Here is a 17,546-nt window from a genome sequence, read left to right as displayed (position 1 = left end):
CCCACCGACCTTCAGCCGCCCGGCGCCGGCTCCCACCCGAGCGGCCGGTGAGGGCCGGAGCGGCGAGGGCGGACCGGGAGCAGAGGAGGCCGCTTCCCGCCGGGCCCGCGGGAAGGACAAGGAGGGGGTCGCGGGGGTCGCGAGCTGGGACCGGAGGACGTTGGCGGCTCACCTCTCGCCCGGCTCGGCCTCCGCCGCCGCCCGTCGGACGAAGGAGCCCGTGGTGTCGCTGCAAGAAGGCGGCCCCGCCCGGGTCAGCACCATCCCGCCGCGGGCCCCTCACCTCGCCATCGTAGCACCGCAACCTCCGCCGCTGAGGAGCCGGCTCGTCAACGCCGCCCGACGAGCGGCCCTGCGCGGCCAGCGAGCATGCGCAGTCGCCCGGTCCCGAGGGAGCGCGGCCGGCTGCGCTACCTGGGAGCCACAGGTCCCGCCGCGCGGCCCCGCCCCCGTCCGCCCTCCCCTCTCCAAGCGAGGCCCCGCCCCCCAGGCCTGCGCCCCGCCCCCCGCGCGCTCCGAGCGCCCGGGCAGCCGCTCCAGCTCCAGAGCCGACTGAGATTTCGAGAGCTCTGTCCGCCCTATTGGGCTCCCGCTCCCAACCTCCCGCGAGAACGGGACGTTTGCGTCAATAAAAAGCGCGAGCGTCTTGGAAGTGCTCGGCTGCGGGTGTGAGGAGGGTGAGCGCCTTGGGAATGGTACCCAGCGGCGGGTGAGGAGAGGGAATGCGGGGACTTGAGCTGTATTTCTCACAGCGTCCTTCGTTCTTCTCTCGTCCTCACCTCCTGCCTGCGGTCCGGGATGAAGAGCGCGGTCCCCGCGCTGGTCACTCTGCGCAGCAGGAAGGGAAGGGACAGCTGCCGTTGGAGACTCGGTTGCTGCATTTTAAGGGGGGGGGGGCAGGTGTCCGTGTTGCTATGGTTACTGCTCGGTTACTGATGCCGAAAAGGGCTGGAGGGCAAAGTGAATATACCTCTTAGGTTCCATGAACGGAGCCCGTGAAGGATAATCCTTAAGTGATCTACTTCACTCACCCCAGTTTCTGAACCTAACCCAGAAGAACCTTTTGTGGTGCGGAAAGCTCAGTGTGTTACAAAAGCAAAGTTGAAAAGAAGGAAGTTGCGGCTGCGGCGGGTATTTTACAACTGAGGGGGGTGGATGATGGTGAGGGTGTATAACAATATGAGTGTGCTTAATAGCACTGAAATATGTACTTTTAAAAGTGCTTTAAATGGGGGCGGGGGAGAGATAAATTAGGAGTTTGGGATTAGCATATACACACTACTATATATATAAAACAGATAAACAATAAGGACCTACTGTATAGCACAGGGAATTATACTCAATATTTTATAATAACCTGTAAAGGAAAAGAATCTGAAAAAAGATATGTATATAAATCTGAATCACTTTGCTGTGCACCTGAAACTAACACATTATAAGTCAACTATACTTCAACAAAAAAAGTGATTAAAATGGTAAATTTTATGTATATTTTATCCCAATAAAAATGAATTGAAAAAAAAAGGTTTGTGCACTGATTTGGAAGTAAAACCGATGCCTTGTAGCTTAGACCAGCAGTCCCCAACCTTTTTGGTACCAGGGACCAGTTTCCTGGAAGACAATTTTTCCACAGACGGGGGCGGATGGTTTTGGGATGATTCAAGTGCATTACATTTATTGTTCACTTTATTTCTATTATTACATTGTAATATATAATGAAATAATTATACAGCTCACCATAATGCAGAATCACTGGGAGCCCTGAGCTTGTTTTCCTGCAACTAGATGGTCCCATCTGGGGGTGATGGGGACAGTGACCCCCGATGTGTGTTGCTTATGTCCAGTCTACTCCGTAAGATGCAACTTGTCACTTGCCACTCACAGATCGGGTTTTGATATGAGTCTGCAAGCAATTGATTTATTAGGGTCTCTGTGCAGTCAAACCTCTCTGCTAATGATAATCTGTATTTGCAGCCGCTCCCCAGTGCTAGCATCACCGCCTCAGCTCCACCTCAGATCATCAGGCATTAGATTCTCACAAGGAGCATGCGACCTAGATGGCTCAAATGCGCAGTTCACAGTAGGGTTTGTGCTCCTATGAGAATCTAATGCCACCGCTGGTCTGACAGGAGGCGGAGCTCAGGCAGTAATGCGAGCCATGGGGAGCGGCTGCAAATACAGATGTAGCTTCACTTGCCACCCTCTGCTCACCTCCTGCTGTGCGGCCTGGTTACTAACAGGCCATGGACTGGTGCCAGTCTGTGGCCCAAGAGTTGGGGACCCCTGGCCTAGACCATTTGGGGGACAGGTTTTGAATATAATTTAACCTCTGGTGTTTCTTTGTGTTACTATGTCTTGTTAACATGACTGTAAGTGCCTTGTTACCCTAAGATAACCAGTATATTAGCATTTGCATGAATGGCTTGCTTTCCTGGTTCCTAATCTCTGTCTTTTAAAAAAATGGCCAAATAGCATTTTACTATCCTTACACGTAAAGTTTTTTTTGTTTTGCGATTTGAATTGTAGCCTCACAACTGAAGGCCTTTTCCTATTTTTTTTCTTTTTTTTTTTTTTAGCTCTGGCTCTCTTAGGAAAATGTCCTAAATATCCAATAGTTTGCAGTTCCATATCTATGTCTTCCCTAAAATTCACCCTGTGCCAAGATTCCTTCCCTATTAATGTATTCTTTTTGTTCAAATCACATTTTTAAAATACCTATGTGCCAGAGAGCATACTAATCTTGGAGGATACCAACATGAATAAAACAGAACATGGGTGGAGTGTTTACATAACTGCCTTATGATGTGATGTGTGTAGTGCAGAGATGTGTGCACAGGGAACTACTGGAGCTCAGAAGAGGATTAATCCAATTTAGGTTGGGAGAGGTCATGAGTCAAGAAAGACTTCCAGGAGGAAATGATTCCAGAGAGTTAATGCAGTGGAATATATGTGTGTATGGGGGGGGGGGAGGGAGGAGGAATAGAGGAGGAAAAGATCGCTTAAACAAAACCACGCAACAAGAAACTGATCTTTGCACAGAACTAAGACTAAGCAATTTGGTGCCACAATTTGGGGGTGTGACGCTAGACAACCAGGCAAAGATCAGATCATGGTGAGCCTTTGAAGGATTTCAAGGAAAGATCAATTTAGTATTTTTTTCATTACCTAGTCAATGTATGCCAAGCACTGTGCTAGTTACTAGGGTACAGGAGGTTTAAGAGTCACTCCTAACTCTCAGGGAGTTTACAATCTAGTAAGGGGAGACAGGCACCTCTAAAGTCAAAAAGTTGTACCAAGGAGTTAAAATTGGGGTAGGCAGAAGGTTGGTTGGGAGTCCAGAAAAGGAGCTCCCTTCTAACTAACGTAGAGGTTTAGACAAGACTTCCTGGAAATGATTTGTCAATAGAAGAATACTCTCTTAAAATTAGAAAAACTATGATATCTCCTGACATACAGACTATTAGAGTGCAGAATGCGTTGATCTAGGCATCAGTTTACCTGGTTCAAGTTCTAGATCTGCAATACACTGTGTAATCTGAAGAGTCTGTGTAATCTGTGTAATCCTACCTTCTCTAGGTCTCAGTTTCTCTCATAACAAGAGAATCAGATTATATGGTATCTAAAGTCTTTTAGAAAATTTGTGACTCTAAATTTACATCCCATTTATCTCCCAAGGTTTTGAGTCAGCCTCTATGCTGCTAATTAACATTTTTGTGTCACACCTAACACACTTAACGTTTAAGCTAAGTTTTATGTTATATGTGTCATTTTCTATCCAAGCTATGCATGCTCAAAGGATGCAAAGTTGGAATCCTTTCTATCCTGTGGTTTACTATCTATGGTTTACATGATTTCACTTTGGCATAGAATGTATTTGAATCTTTACTAAACCCTTCTAACTATAGTATTCTCTTAACTGGAGTATTCCTTCTGGGGCAGTCACTCTTGTCTCCATGTAAAATATAGATTTAATCATTTGCAGACATTTGGGAAAGTGCCCACAGTACTCAAGGTAAGTTTTTTAAAGGTTATATAATCTTAACAAATATGAGATGGGGCAAAAAAAAAAGTTTCATTACAGGACTTCCTTCATGGTTTAGTAACAACTACAAACCAGAAGGACAAATGTATTACTTCACAACTTAATGTCATAACATTATTTCATGACTTAATAGCCATGGTCTTTCTGGAGGAATCACAATATAAAACTCAATTACCAAGTTTTTCTTCCCTGTAGTGTAATAGCAAACCCTCAAAAAAAAAAGTTTCCTTCCTTCCTTCCTTCCTTCCTTCCTTCCTTCCTTCCTTCCTTCCTTCCTTCCTTCCTTCCTTCCTTCCTTTCTTTCTTTCTTTTTAAACTGATAATGTTGTTTGCTTCTGAGGGAAACTTGGAGAGCTGGGCTTTTGGTGAGGGAAGGGAAAGGACTTTATATAGTATATTCTTCTAAGTTCAAAGCTAGCAAATGTATTAAAGAAAAAAATGTTTGAATCTATGTTAAATGATAGTTTTTTAAATTGTACACAGACTTTAATGATGATATTACAGAAAAGAAAACCTTGATAGCTACATAATCGATTAAAATACAAACAAGTGTTTGCTGTACAGTGTGAAAGGGGTAAACAGTGACTCCTTGGTTGCAGCTCCGATGATCTGGATTTCCTAAAGACAGAGTGTCTGCTTGGATCACTCAGAGATAATGTGTCAGACAGAAGGTGTTCCCTCCACCACCATCCCACCGAATCATTCCTGTGAAGTATAATTATCTAGCATCATGTGACAGTAATGAAATTATTTCTGAATTATTCTCTTCCTCATATGCTAGAAGTATAACATGATTTTTAAAAAGATAATATTTACACTAGATGCCATTTGATCTGTGATAGCAAACATATTAGGGCAACTATCTCACTCTTCTAATGACTCACATTTTTATCTCAAGTCATGATCCTTAACTCCAGTCACAAAACTTCTTTCTGCTTCATGTCAGGCCCTGTCACTGAGGTATCCTGTCGAGTCCTGTTACTCAACACATCCCAGACTCATCCTGCTCTCCTTTCCCCATCACACACAGCTCCATCTCCCTACCAACCTTCTACTGTCTGTTAATGACCCTCCTCCCCTCCCATTTACCTAAGCCCGGAACCTCACAGCTGTATTTGCAACTTTATGGATTGAATACATAATCAAAAAATCAAAACAGTTTTCTAATATCTGTGACCTTATACCTTTGCATAACTTTCTTTTCTAGCTTCCTGATCTATAAGTTGGGTATCATAATAAGAAGCTGCTTCACGAGAATGTTTTGAAATTATTACAAAGATCTTTTACAAAAAAAAAAAGGTATACATTTCTGATTATTCCTGGCACTGGCAGGAATAATAAGTCATGGAAGATTAAGGGATGAATCGAACTTATAATGTGTCCATAATTAGTGTTTAATTTCCTCTTGAAAAGCAACAGATACAATTCTAAACTCCTATGTCAATTTGAAGACCATAGAGAATGCAAAATTAACTTCACATGTTTAAAATGTCTTCAGTGGAAAACTCTTCTTTCCACTTCTTAGTTTCTGCATTGGGAACATTGATGGGAATGCAATAGAAAGAAAAAAAACTACAATAAAATCATTTTTCTGTATTATAGTTGTCATTATGTTTTATTTTTTTCTTGGGTAACTACCAAATTTATTTATCCTTAGATTTATTTGAAATGTGTAACAGTTGCCAAATTTGTCTCGGGTATTGAAAATAAAAGCTTCTTTGTATTAGGGAATATGAATTTCATTCATTATTTCCATTGTTTTTAAAAGCTACCACTACTTTCAAATTATTCAGAAAAAAAGTAGTTTAAAGTGATCTGGGAGATGAGAAAATAGTTAGCCTTTGGGTGATTCTATTTGTAGAAACTCCTTTAAGAGAACATATGCCTTTGTACTTGCTTTTACAAGTTAAGGAAAAATGTTCTTGGCAGTTGCTTTTCTTTTTTCTTGCTTTATCACCATGTAGGATGTAGGAATTAAAAGCTGACAGGATTTTATTAAGTTACTCCTGTAAAAAATATCTTCTACTAATTTTTAGCTGGTTTAAAATGATTGTATAGATAGTATATTGTCAAGATTGAAATTTGTAGATGAAAATTTTACAAGTGCTAAAGCAAAACTTTATTAGGTTTTAAAAATAGTTTATTGAGATACAGTTGACAAAAACTGCACTTATTTACCATGTACAATTTGGTACGTTGATGCTTGTAAAATCATCACCATAATCAAGATAATGAACATATTCACAAGCATGAGAAGTCTCCTTGAGCCTCTTGGTAACCCTATATCCTGTCCCCTTCCCTACCCACGCCTATCCCTAGGCAAGCACCAAACTACTTTATTTCACTATAGGATAGATTTCATTTTCTAGAATTTTATATGAATGGAATCAATCATACAATGCCTACACTTTTGTCTGACTTCTTTCACTCAGCACAATTATTTTGAGATTCATCCATGTTGTTGCACATACCAATAATTCACACCTTTTTACCATTCAGTAGTAGTCCGCTGGGTTAGTCAGCTCTGGCTGCCATAACAAAACACCACAGACTGGGTGGCTTAGACAACAGAAATTGAATTCCTACAGTTCTGGAGGCTGGGAAGTCCAAGATCAAGGTGCTGGCCTGTTTAGTTCCTGGTGAGAGCTTTGTTCTTAGCTTGCAGAAGGCTGACTTCTTGTTGTGTCCTTACATGATGGAGAGAAAAAGAGGGATCTCTTCCTCTTCATACAAGACCACCAATCCTATTGGATTAGGGTCCCACCCTTTTGACCTCATTTAACCTTAAATACCTCCTAAAAGTCCTGTCTCCAAATACAGTCTTGCTGGGGGTTAAGGGCATCAATGTAGGAACTGATGGTGGTGGTGGCATGATCCAGTTTGGACTATTACAAACAAAGCTGCAATGAATGTTTTTACATGTACTTGTATGGACATATATCAATACTTTCATTTCTCTTGGATAATACCCAGGAATGGAATGAATGTGTCATATGGTAGGTGTATGTTTAATTTTTAAAGAAACAGTCAAACTGTTTTCCCACTGATTTGTACTAATTTACATTCCCACAAGCAGTGTTTGAAAGTTTCAGTTACTTTACATCCTCAACATGGTATGGTCAATCTTTTTAATGCTAGTATCCTAATAAGTATATAATGATATCTTACTGTGGTTTTAATGTACATTTCTCTAATAACTAATGTCTGGAGGGAGCATTTTTGTCATGAGTTTTTTTGTCATCATGTAACTTTGGTGAAGTGTTTGTTTAAATCTTTCACACATTATGTTATGGGTTGTTTTCTTGTTATTGATTTCTGAGAGTTCTTTATATACTCTGGATATATTGTACATTTTTTTTTTTTTTGCTAAGCAAGCAAATAGTATGTTTAATGTATTTATGCCAAATCTGAACTCTTGGTTTTATGTATTCATTTTCTTATTACTTTCTAATATATTAATTTCTATCATTATTTTTTTAATTAATTAATTTTTAAAACATCTTTATCAGAGTATAATTGCTTTACAATGGTGTGTCAATTTTAGTGTACATTCTTTAACAGACAAGTGATTTGCAAATATTTTCTGAGTCTGTGACTTGTCTTTGCATTCTCAACAATATCTTTTGAAGAGCAAAAGCTTTAAGTTTGACAGCTTATTTTATCAATTTTTTTCTTTTATGAATTGTGTATTTGGTGTCATAACTAGTAAGTTTTTCTCTGATTCAAGGTCACAAAGATTTTCTCCTATGTTTTGTTATAAAAGTTTAACATTTAAATCTAAAATCCACTTTGAGTTGTTATATATGGTATGAGATATGGATTGATGTTCTCTTTTTATTTTTTGCATGTAATAATCCATTTGTTCCAGCACCATTTGTTGAAAAGACTATTCTTTTATTTGTTCCAAAGCTGCATTTTATTTTATTTTTTTAAACATCTTTATTGGAGTATAATTGCTTTATAATGGTGTGTGAGTTTCTGCTGTATAACAAAGTGAATCAGCTATGTGTATACATATATTCCCACATCTCCTCCCTCTTGTGTCTCCCTCCCACCCTCCTTATCCCATCCCTCTAGGTTATCACAAAGCACCAAGCTGATCTCCCTGTGCTATGCGGCTGCTTCCCACTAGCTATCGATTTTACATTTGGTAGTGTATGTATGTCCATGCCACTCTCTCACTTCGTCCCAGCTTACCCTTCCCCCTCCCCGTGTCCTCAAGTCCATTCTCTACATCTGCCTCTTTATTCCTGTCCTGCCCCTAGGTTCTTCTGAACCATTTTTTTAGATTCCATATATATGTGTTAGCATATGGTATTTGTTTTTCTCTTTCTGACTTACTTCACTCTGTATGACAGTCTCTAGGTCCATCCACCTCACTACAAATAACTCAATTTTGTTTCTTTTTATGGCTGAGTAATACTCCATTGTATATCTGTGCCACATCTTCTTTATCCATTCATCTGTCGATGGACACTTAAGTTGTTTCCATGTCCTGGCTATTGTAAATAGAGCTGCAATGAACACTGTGGTACTTGACTCGAAAAGACTATTCTTTATCCATGGAATTGCCTTCACACCTTCGTGGAAAAATCGTGTTGATATATGTATGTCTATTTCTTTTTCTTTTCTTTTCTTTTTTTTTTTTTGTGGTATGTGGGCCTCTCACTGTTGTGGCCTCTCCCGTTGCGGAGCACAGGCTCCGGACGCGCAGGTTCAGCGGCCATGGCTCACGGGCCTAGCTGCTCCACGGCATGTGGGATCTTACTGGACTGGGGCATGAACCCGCATCCCCTGCATCGGCAGGCGGACTCTCAACCACTGTGCCACCAGGGAAGCCCATGTATGTCTACTTCTGAACTCTGTTCTTATTCTAGTTTCTTAATTGAAAATGTATAATTTGAGAACTCTTTTTCTTTTCTGTATAGGTGTTTAGTAGTATGATTTTCCCCCCCTAAATACCGCCTCAGCTTTATCCCACAAATTTTGATCGTGTTTGTTTTCATTGTCATTCTTTTAAAAATACTTTCTAATCTCCCATTTTATTCCATCTTTAACCCATGGGTTATTTAAAAGTGTAGTATTTAGTTTCAAAATATTTGAGAGTATTTTAGAGATATTTCACTTATTTATAATTTTATGCCATTGTGGCCAGAAAACATACTTTGTATGACTTGAATCCTTTTAAATTTATTGATACTTTAAAATGGTCTAGAATATAAACTATTTTAATAAATATTCTGTGGACACCTGAAAAGAATGTGTGTTCTGCTATTATTGGATGGACCATACTAGATATGCTATTTATGTTAAGTTAACTGATAGTATTGGTCCAATCTATATCTTACTGGTTTTCTATCCATTTGTTCTATCAATTATTGAGAACTGAGTGTTGAAATTTCTGATTATAATTGTGGGTTTGCTATTTATGCTTGTGGTTTTATCAGCTTTTGCTTAATTCATTTTGAACCTCTTATTAAGTGCATATGTATTTAGGATCATTAAGTTCTCACAATAAATTTATCCCTTTATCATTAATAAATGGTCCTCAGTTTTCTTGGTGATATTTTTTGCTCTGAAGTCTATTTTGTCTTGTATGAATATAACCACTCCAACTTTTTCTTTTTTGGCTGAGTTGGGTCTTCGTTGCTGCACGCGGGCTTTCTAAAGTTGTGATGAGTGGGGGCTACGCTTCGTTGCGGTGCAAAGGCTTCTCATTGTGGTGGCTTATCTTGTTGTGGAGCAGGGGCTCTAGGCGCGTGGGCTTCAGTAGTTGTGCCTCGCAGGCTTCAGTAGTTGTGGCTCATGGGCTCTAGAGTGCAGGCTCAGTAGTTGTGGCACGCGGGCTTAGTTGTTGTGCGGCATGTGGGATCTTCCCAGACCAGGGCTCGAACCCTTGTCCCCTGCATTGGCAGGCGGATTCTTAACCACTGCACTACCAGAGAAGTCCCAAACACTCCAACTTTTAATTCGTGTTACCATGGTATATCATTTTTTGTCCTTTTACTTTTTAACATATTTGTGTCTTTATATTTAAAATGGCTTTCTTGAAGGTATCATTTAGATATGTCTTTGTTTTTTATCCAAACTGCCAATCTGCCTTTCAATTAGCGTGTTTAGATCATTTGCATTTTGTGTCCGTACTGATACTGTTAGGTTTAAATCTACCATCTTGGTATTTGTTTTCAGTTGTGCCATTTGTTCTTTGTCTCAGTCTTCTTTTTTCTGTCTTATTTTGCATTATTTTTAAAAAATAATTCTATTGTACCTCCTTTGTTGGATTACTAGCTGTCACTCTTCTGGTATTTAGAGGTTACTTTAAGGTTTATCATATACATTTAAAACTTATTACCATCTACTTTCGAGTGATATTACACTATTAATATGTAGTATAAAAACTTTACAACAGTATAATTTCATTCTCCCCTCCCAGCCTTTGTGCTGTTGTCACACATTTTACTTCTACATGTTACAAACCTCACAATGTATTGTTATTATTTTTGCTGTATACAGTCAATTATTTTTAAAATAAATTTAAATAGAGAAGATCTTTTGTATTTACTCACAGAGTCATCATGCCTAGTGCTCTTTTTGTCTTTGTATTGATTCAGATTTCCATCTGGTATCATTTTCCTCTTGACTGAGATTCTCCCTTTAACATTCTTTATAGTGCAGGTGTGTTGGTGATGAATACTTTCTGCTTCTGTATGTCTGAAAATGTCTTTACCTCACCTTTCTGTTTTGTTTTGTTTTTAGGTTCACCTTTGTTTTTTAAAGATATTTTCACAGGGTACAGAATTCTAGACTGACATTTTTTTCTGTCAGTGTTTTAAAGACACTGCTCCACTATCTTCTCACTTGCTTCTTTCCAACAAGAAATCTGTGGTTACACTCGTCTTTGTTCCTAGCTGTGTAATGTGCCCTTTTTCTCTGTGTCTGAGATCTTTCCTTCATACCTTGTTTTAAGCAATTTAAACAACAGATGTGTCCTCGTGTGGTTTTCTTCATATTTTTCATGCTTGAGGTTTATTGTGTTCGTGGATCTATGGGTTTATATTTTTCATGATATTTTGGAATACTTTTGGCCTTTATTTATTCACGCATACCTCTCTATCCTTCTTTCCTTTGGGAGCTACAGTTGCATATATATTAATTGACATAGAGCAGTCCTACAACTTATTTATGCTTTATATAGTCTATTTATTTATTTATTTATTTTGCGGTACGCGGGCCTCTCACTGTTGTGGCCTCTCCCGTTGCGGACCACAGGCTCCGGACGCGCAGGCTCAGCGGCCACGGCTCACGGGCCCAGCCGCTCCGCGGCATGTGGGATCTTCCCGGACCGGGGCACGAAGCCGTGTCCCCTGCATCGGCAGGCGGACTCTCAACCACTGCGCCACCAGGGAAGCCCGTCAATTATTTTTAAAATAATTTTTCTTTAGTTTCTTTTTCCTCTCTTGAGTTTCATTTTGGACAGTTTTTATTGCTGTGTCTTAAAGTTCACTCATATTTCCTTCTGCATGTTTACTCTGTTGTTAATCCTATCCAGTGTAATTTTCATCTCACATGGTGGTTTTCCCCCTCTAGAACAGGGGTAACAAACTAAGACCCTGGCATAATCAGCCCATGGCCTTTTATATATAGTCTATGAGTTAGGAATGGTTTTCACATTTTTAATTTTAATATATGACACAAACTTTAAGAGCCCTACAAAGCCAAAAATACTTACTATGTGGCCTCTACCCTGCGACTTCTACCTACCACAGCCTCCTCAACCCCTGCTGCATCTCTTCAACTCAGGAACTCACCAGGCTTTTCCTGCACTCCCCTCCCTGATCCACACTCTGGGTACTCTCTCCATGCCGTAAGTTAGAGCAGTTTTAGGGCTCATTTCCTTTGTTTCCTGTCTCTCGGGGATTATTGCCTGATATCCTTTTTCTTGACAACCATTATTTCTTTTCTATTAAAAAAATTCTTTTAGTTGCTTTATACAGGAAATGGTGGGTGGCCAGAGGAGTAGTAAATCCAGTCCTTGGTACTCCATTCTGGCCTGAGCAGATGTTCATTAGATTTTTCTTAAACACCTTTCACAAGTTAGAACTTACCTACCTTTCCAACTTAGCCTTTATCTTAGCTAAACTGGTCATATTTCAGTCTTGGCACTTGGGTTCACTTTCTTACCCCTGCCTGAGATTCCTTCCACCTTTTCTAGATGCTGTACTATACAACTGATATGGTAGAATGTCTGTGTCTGCTCCAAAATTTATATGTTGAAATCCAACCCCGAAGGTGATGGTATTAGGAGGTGGGGACTTTGGGAGGTGCTTAGGTCATGTGGGCTCTGCCCTCATGAATAGGATTAGTGCCCTTATAAAAGTAGCCCAAGAAAGTTCCCTTGTCCCTTCTGCTATGAGAGGGCACACTGAAAAGATGCCATCAATGAACCAGGAAGTGGGCCCTCACCAGACGTCAAATCTGATGGTGCCTTAATCTTGCACTTCCACCTTCTAGAACTACGAGAAATAATTTTATGTTGTTTATAAGTCACCCAGTTTATGGTATTTTGTTATAACAGCACAAACAGACTAAGACAAGGACCTAGGGTTTTCTAGTCTCTTAGTAAAATAAGGGGAACCAGTTTCCCAGGTAATTTTTACTTCAGATTTTCCTTACCAAACCATCAACATAGGAAAGTAGAAGGGATTAAAGATTGAGGATACTCTTTCTGAAACTCTTTTTTCCCAGAGATACTTCCATAAAGTAGAAAAGGTTTGAGCCAACTTGTGTTTTTTTTTTTTTTTTTTTTTTTGCGGTACGTGGGCCTCTCACTGCTGTGGCCTCTCCCATTATGGAGCACAGGCTCCGGATGCGCAGGCTCAGCGGCCATGGCTCATGGGCCCAGCCACTCCGCGGCATGTGGGATCTTCCCGGACCGGGGCACGAACCCGTGTCCCCTGCATCAGCAGGCGGACTCTCAACCACTGCACCACCAGGGAAGCCCAGCCTGTGTCTTAATGCAGAAAATATTTACTATTTAGCTTTGTCCAGGGAGGACTGTTCTTCTACCTCTTGATATGGTAAGATAGGAAGACTATTATTGCACTAGTAATCTGGAAAACTGGATTCCAACTCTTGTGCTGTCACTAATGGTGTGAATCTGGACAAGCCACGTAACCAGCCTGGCCCTGGGTGATCTCTTCGTATTGTGAGCAGGACACTAATATCACATTCTCCATTGTTCTGCGTTTCTCCTGCAGAAGTAGACTTGTCAGCTCTATTCAGCTTGGTGCTTCCATTCCTTTTGTTATGCCTTTGATGTTTTCTCGGGATATCTCATTAAGCAGGAGGGCAATTAATAGTTAGATGTGGGACCTATTTTGATCTGCTCCATGATTTACAGGCCCTCACTTTGGAATCTGAATTTTTGGGTAATCACAAACACTTCATATGTAGTGTCCTGGCACAGGAAGATATTAATCTTCCATTGAGTTTTACCTGACTTAAAAAGTTCCTTTAAGGTACAGAACACGTCTTGTTCTTCTTTCTCTCTGGCATGGTGACTTGCACAAAGCAGGCTTCAGTGAATGTTGTGCTTTTTTTCCTTAATTTTTAAAAATTAAAAAAAAATTTGTTTTTAGTTTTTTGGCCATTCCCCACAGCATGCAGGATCTTAGTTCCCTGATGAGGGATTGAACCCGTGCCCCCTGCATTGGAAGCGTGGAGTCTTAACCACTGGATCACCAGGAAAGTCCCATGTTGTGCTTTCACATACTTTATCTATGCTATCACATACTTTATCTCATTCATGAAACAACTCATTAAGAAAGCATACTAAGATAATATTTAATTTAAAATTCTGGGCCTCTGAAAAAATTTGAAATAGAACTCACCTATTTCTAATCCTTAAAGAGTTAATATTTTATTTTTAGATTTGCTAGACACAGCACAATGCTAGGGCAATAAAGGTAGGCCTGCTTGAAATCAGCTGATGAATCCTTTGTAAACAAATGAATAGTCTGCCTTTCTTACCTGTAGGCAGAGAGCATAAAATTTTTAATTGATTTTTTTTTTTTTTGCAGTACGCAGGCCTCTCACTGTTGTGGCCTCTCCCGTGGTGGAGCACAGGCTCTGGACACGCAGGCTCAGTGGCCATGGCTCACGGGCCCAGCTGCTCCGCAGCATGTGGGATCTTCCCGGACTGGGGCACGAACCCGTGTCCTCTGCATCGGCAGGTGGATTCTCAACCACTGCGCCACCAGGGAAGCCCTAATTGATGATTTTTAAATTTGGTGAAGATACTGTTATTTAGCCCATCTTTTCCTTTATCTCCACAAGGCAAATAAAAGAGCTTTGACATTCCTGAGCTGATGTGTTCAAGGTCCCTTGAGTCATTTGTCTAAAACTGTATTTATTTCACTGATAATCACAAGGCCCCCAACTGGCCCTTCTTCTTTTCCTTCTTCTATCTCTTTTTCTTTTTCTTTTTTTCAGTTTACTCTGAATGTCTGCAGCTTTCAGTTGATGCCCCTTCAAGCCATGCTCCACAACCCTCAGTGACTTTTCTAAATGCAAATTTCATTGCTATCAAGCTTGTGATTAAAATTCTTTGGTAGCTCTCTAGGGTCAAGCGCAGATTTCTCAGCAAGACTTCTAAAGTCTGAATCAGGGGTGGAAATAATACTGGCAGAAGGAGCAAAAGCATGCCTGGGGCAAATAGAGTCAGGGGGAGTGTTTAAGTAATGCTGCTTTAGGCGGCTTTTCCAGAGATAAGAGTTACCACTTGTCACCCAGTAAAGATCCAGTTGTTGTTTAGACATGAGCTTTGCGTTTGTTTGTTCTTTGTTCTTTTCAGCAGGAAGATTCCTTTATAATGGTGAAAGAACCAAAACAATAGGATGAGAATGAAAGACAAAATTAGTTGTATCTAAGAAGCAGGACCCCTGTTTTATGTAGTGATGTGTGTGTGTGTGTGTGTGTGTGTGTGTGTGTGTGTGTGTATTTAGGGGAGGAAGACAGGAAGATAATTTATCGTTTTTGTTCATAGGTGTCTGGACTCTTAGGCAACATCCTTACCAGACGGAGAAGACCATCACTTGGAGACCCTTGATCCTGAGTTGGATACAGTGACTGAATGGGATTTTGGACTGTTTCTCTTGTGAATGGATAAATAGTCTGTGTGGGAAGAGCAGTGGAAGACTATGTGATGCCCAGGAGGATAGACTCAGGTGAGGCACCATTTCCATAGTAGAAGCAACCATGTGACTAAGTTCTATTAGCAGGATATTAGTGGAAGTGATGGGTACCACTTCCTGATCCAACCCATATCAAAAGTTTCCCATGTGTGATTTTCTCCCTCTCCCTGTCTGCTGGTTAGATGTCAGTTCTCAGGGTAGCCTTAGAGGTCACATACTAAAGGTGACAGAGGCCCTGAGTGACCACGTGGACGGTACATCACACGTCACCCTCCTTAGGCCACACTCTCCTCACCTCCTTGACACTGCCACTGGCTGGACCTCCTAGGAATAAGGAATAAACATTTTATTAAACTGCAGAGATTTCAGGGTTTATCTGTTCCAGCCAATAGTTCTACCTTAACTAATACAAAGAAAATATTTTTTATCAAATTTGAGAAATATCCATCTACTACTCTTAGTTTGCTGTGGGTGTTTAAAAAATCAAGACTTGGTGTTAGATTTATTAGGTACCCTTTTGATATCTATTTAAGTTTTCTCCTTTGACCTATAGATGCCATGTGTTGTATGTCTAGCCACCTATGTTCAACTTTCCTTCCACTCCATGAGAGTAAAATTTCCTTGGTGGGGCTTGATTTTTCTTTTAATATATTTTTGAGTTTCATTTGGCAGAATTTTATTTAATGTTTTTTCCATCTGTATTGATAAAGGATATTGTGTTGAATTTTTTCTCTTTTTTTCTCTCTCTTACCATCTCCCTTCTTCCTCTGTGCCCTTCCCTCCTTTCCTTTACATTTGTCATTTATGGGTGTCAGGTTTCTACTAAATTTGTAAAATAAATTTAGAAGCCTTTTTAAAAAAGTATATTCTATCACATGGGATTTTAGAAGAATTTATCGCTAAAATAATCTGGCCATAGAGTCTTTTCATATTTTCCCAGAAAAATTTACTTAAGATAGGCTTTTAGCTCAGAGCTTTTCTTTTTATTATTTTTGGTAATGCCTGTGAGCCCAGGCACATGGTCACCCAGGGCATCATCAAGGTGAAAATAATAGCCAGAAGTTCTGCCAGACGGGTAGTGATCTGTCTTTTATAAATATATTTCCATGTAAAATATTTCACACTTATATAAAAATAGAGAGAGAAGTACAAAGAATGCCTGAGACTTCACAACCCATCTTTGTCAAATCTGAACCCTTTTTTTTTTCCTTTGTGACTTTCAGTGGTTTGGTTTGTGGTTACCATGAGGTTTTTGTATTGCCGTCCATATGTATACGTGATTGTTTTAAGTTGCATCTCTTAATTTCAAATGCATTTTAAAAACCCTGCATTTGTACTCTCCTTCCCTCACAATTACTGTTTTTGATATCATATTGTACATCTCACTGTTTTGTGTATCCCTTAACTGCTTATGGTGGATACAGATGATTTTACTACTTATGTCTTTTAACCTCTCTGCTAGCTTTGTGTGTGGATGATTTCCTACCTTTACTCTATGTTTGCCTTTACCGGTGAGCTTTTCCACTTTGTAATTTCCTTGTTTCTAGTTGTAGCCTTTTCTTTTTCACCTAGAGACGTTCCTTTAACACTTGTTGTAGAGCTGCTTTGGTGGTGCTGAACTCTTTTAGCTTTTGCTTGTCTGTAAAGCTTTTGTTTGAACTGAATCTCGATGCTGCCTATATTATGAATTTTACCCATGTTTTGTCAGTGTTGTTTCTCATTGTCGTAGAACGTTGACTTTGAAACATCATTTTGTGATTTTTTTAATGGTAAAATTCTTATATCAAAATAAGTTATTATATATATAATACAAATTCATTGTAAGCTTAGATATGCAGGATACATGCTAGTCATGTTAGTTTTATTTAACCAGTTATTATACAGGCAATATAATATCCTTGTCAATAGTTCTGGGTCTTAGGAACAAACAAAACTTTGCTTCAAATGTTGGCTCAGCTATGGAACTCTGGGCAAGTTACTGTCCCAAGTTTTTCATCTGTAAAATGGTGAAACAATGGCAACTTTCTGGACTTGTCGTGAGCTTTGTTGGTAGCAAAAGTAGGCATGGTGCTTGGTTCAGCACCTACTGCCCAGGAAGTACTGAATACAAAATCAACTCATTTTATTTCAGGAGAACTTTTTCATACAGACGATTAAACTTCCCTTATGTCTTTACATTTAGGAAGTTAAGTCCTGTTTATGGTGTTGTACGAATTACGAGCATCCTCAGGTCCTGAGCAGGTGAGCACTGATTGCATTTGCTCTGATGACAAAGGGAAGGTGCCCCGTCTGCTGTGCCCCCTCACACCCTT

At 40.0% G+C, this 17,546-nt stretch overlaps 1 protein-coding gene across 15 annotated transcripts in view; it reads right to left on the bottom strand.

Moving 5' to 3' along the window:
• FAM135A (family with sequence similarity 135 member A) overlaps positions 1-442 on the bottom strand; it is a 123,397-nt gene extending 122,955 nt beyond the window's left edge. For 14 of the 15 annotated variants that reach the window (XM_060283321.1, XM_030859203.2, XM_060283328.1 and 11 more), the window contains exon 1: positions 173-442. Coding sequence is in view for 7 of the 15 variants with exons in the window: in XM_060283320.1 (XP_060139303.1) it covers positions 173-264 (92 nt within the window). In the remaining 8 variants the exon portion in view is untranslated. The remainder of the gene's footprint in view (positions 1-172) is intronic. The other variant, XM_030859205.2, reaches the window with a different exon arrangement.
• Between the last annotated feature and the right edge of the window lie 17,104 nt (positions 443-17,546).

The sequence above is a fragment of the Globicephala melas genome, chromosome 14 (genome assembly GCF_963455315.2).
Source record: "Globicephala melas chromosome 14, mGloMel1.2, whole genome shotgun sequence".
Taxonomy (NCBI): Eukaryota; Metazoa; Chordata; class Mammalia; order Artiodactyla; family Delphinidae; genus Globicephala; species Globicephala melas.
This window is presented reverse-complemented; position numbering and strand designations above follow the sequence as displayed.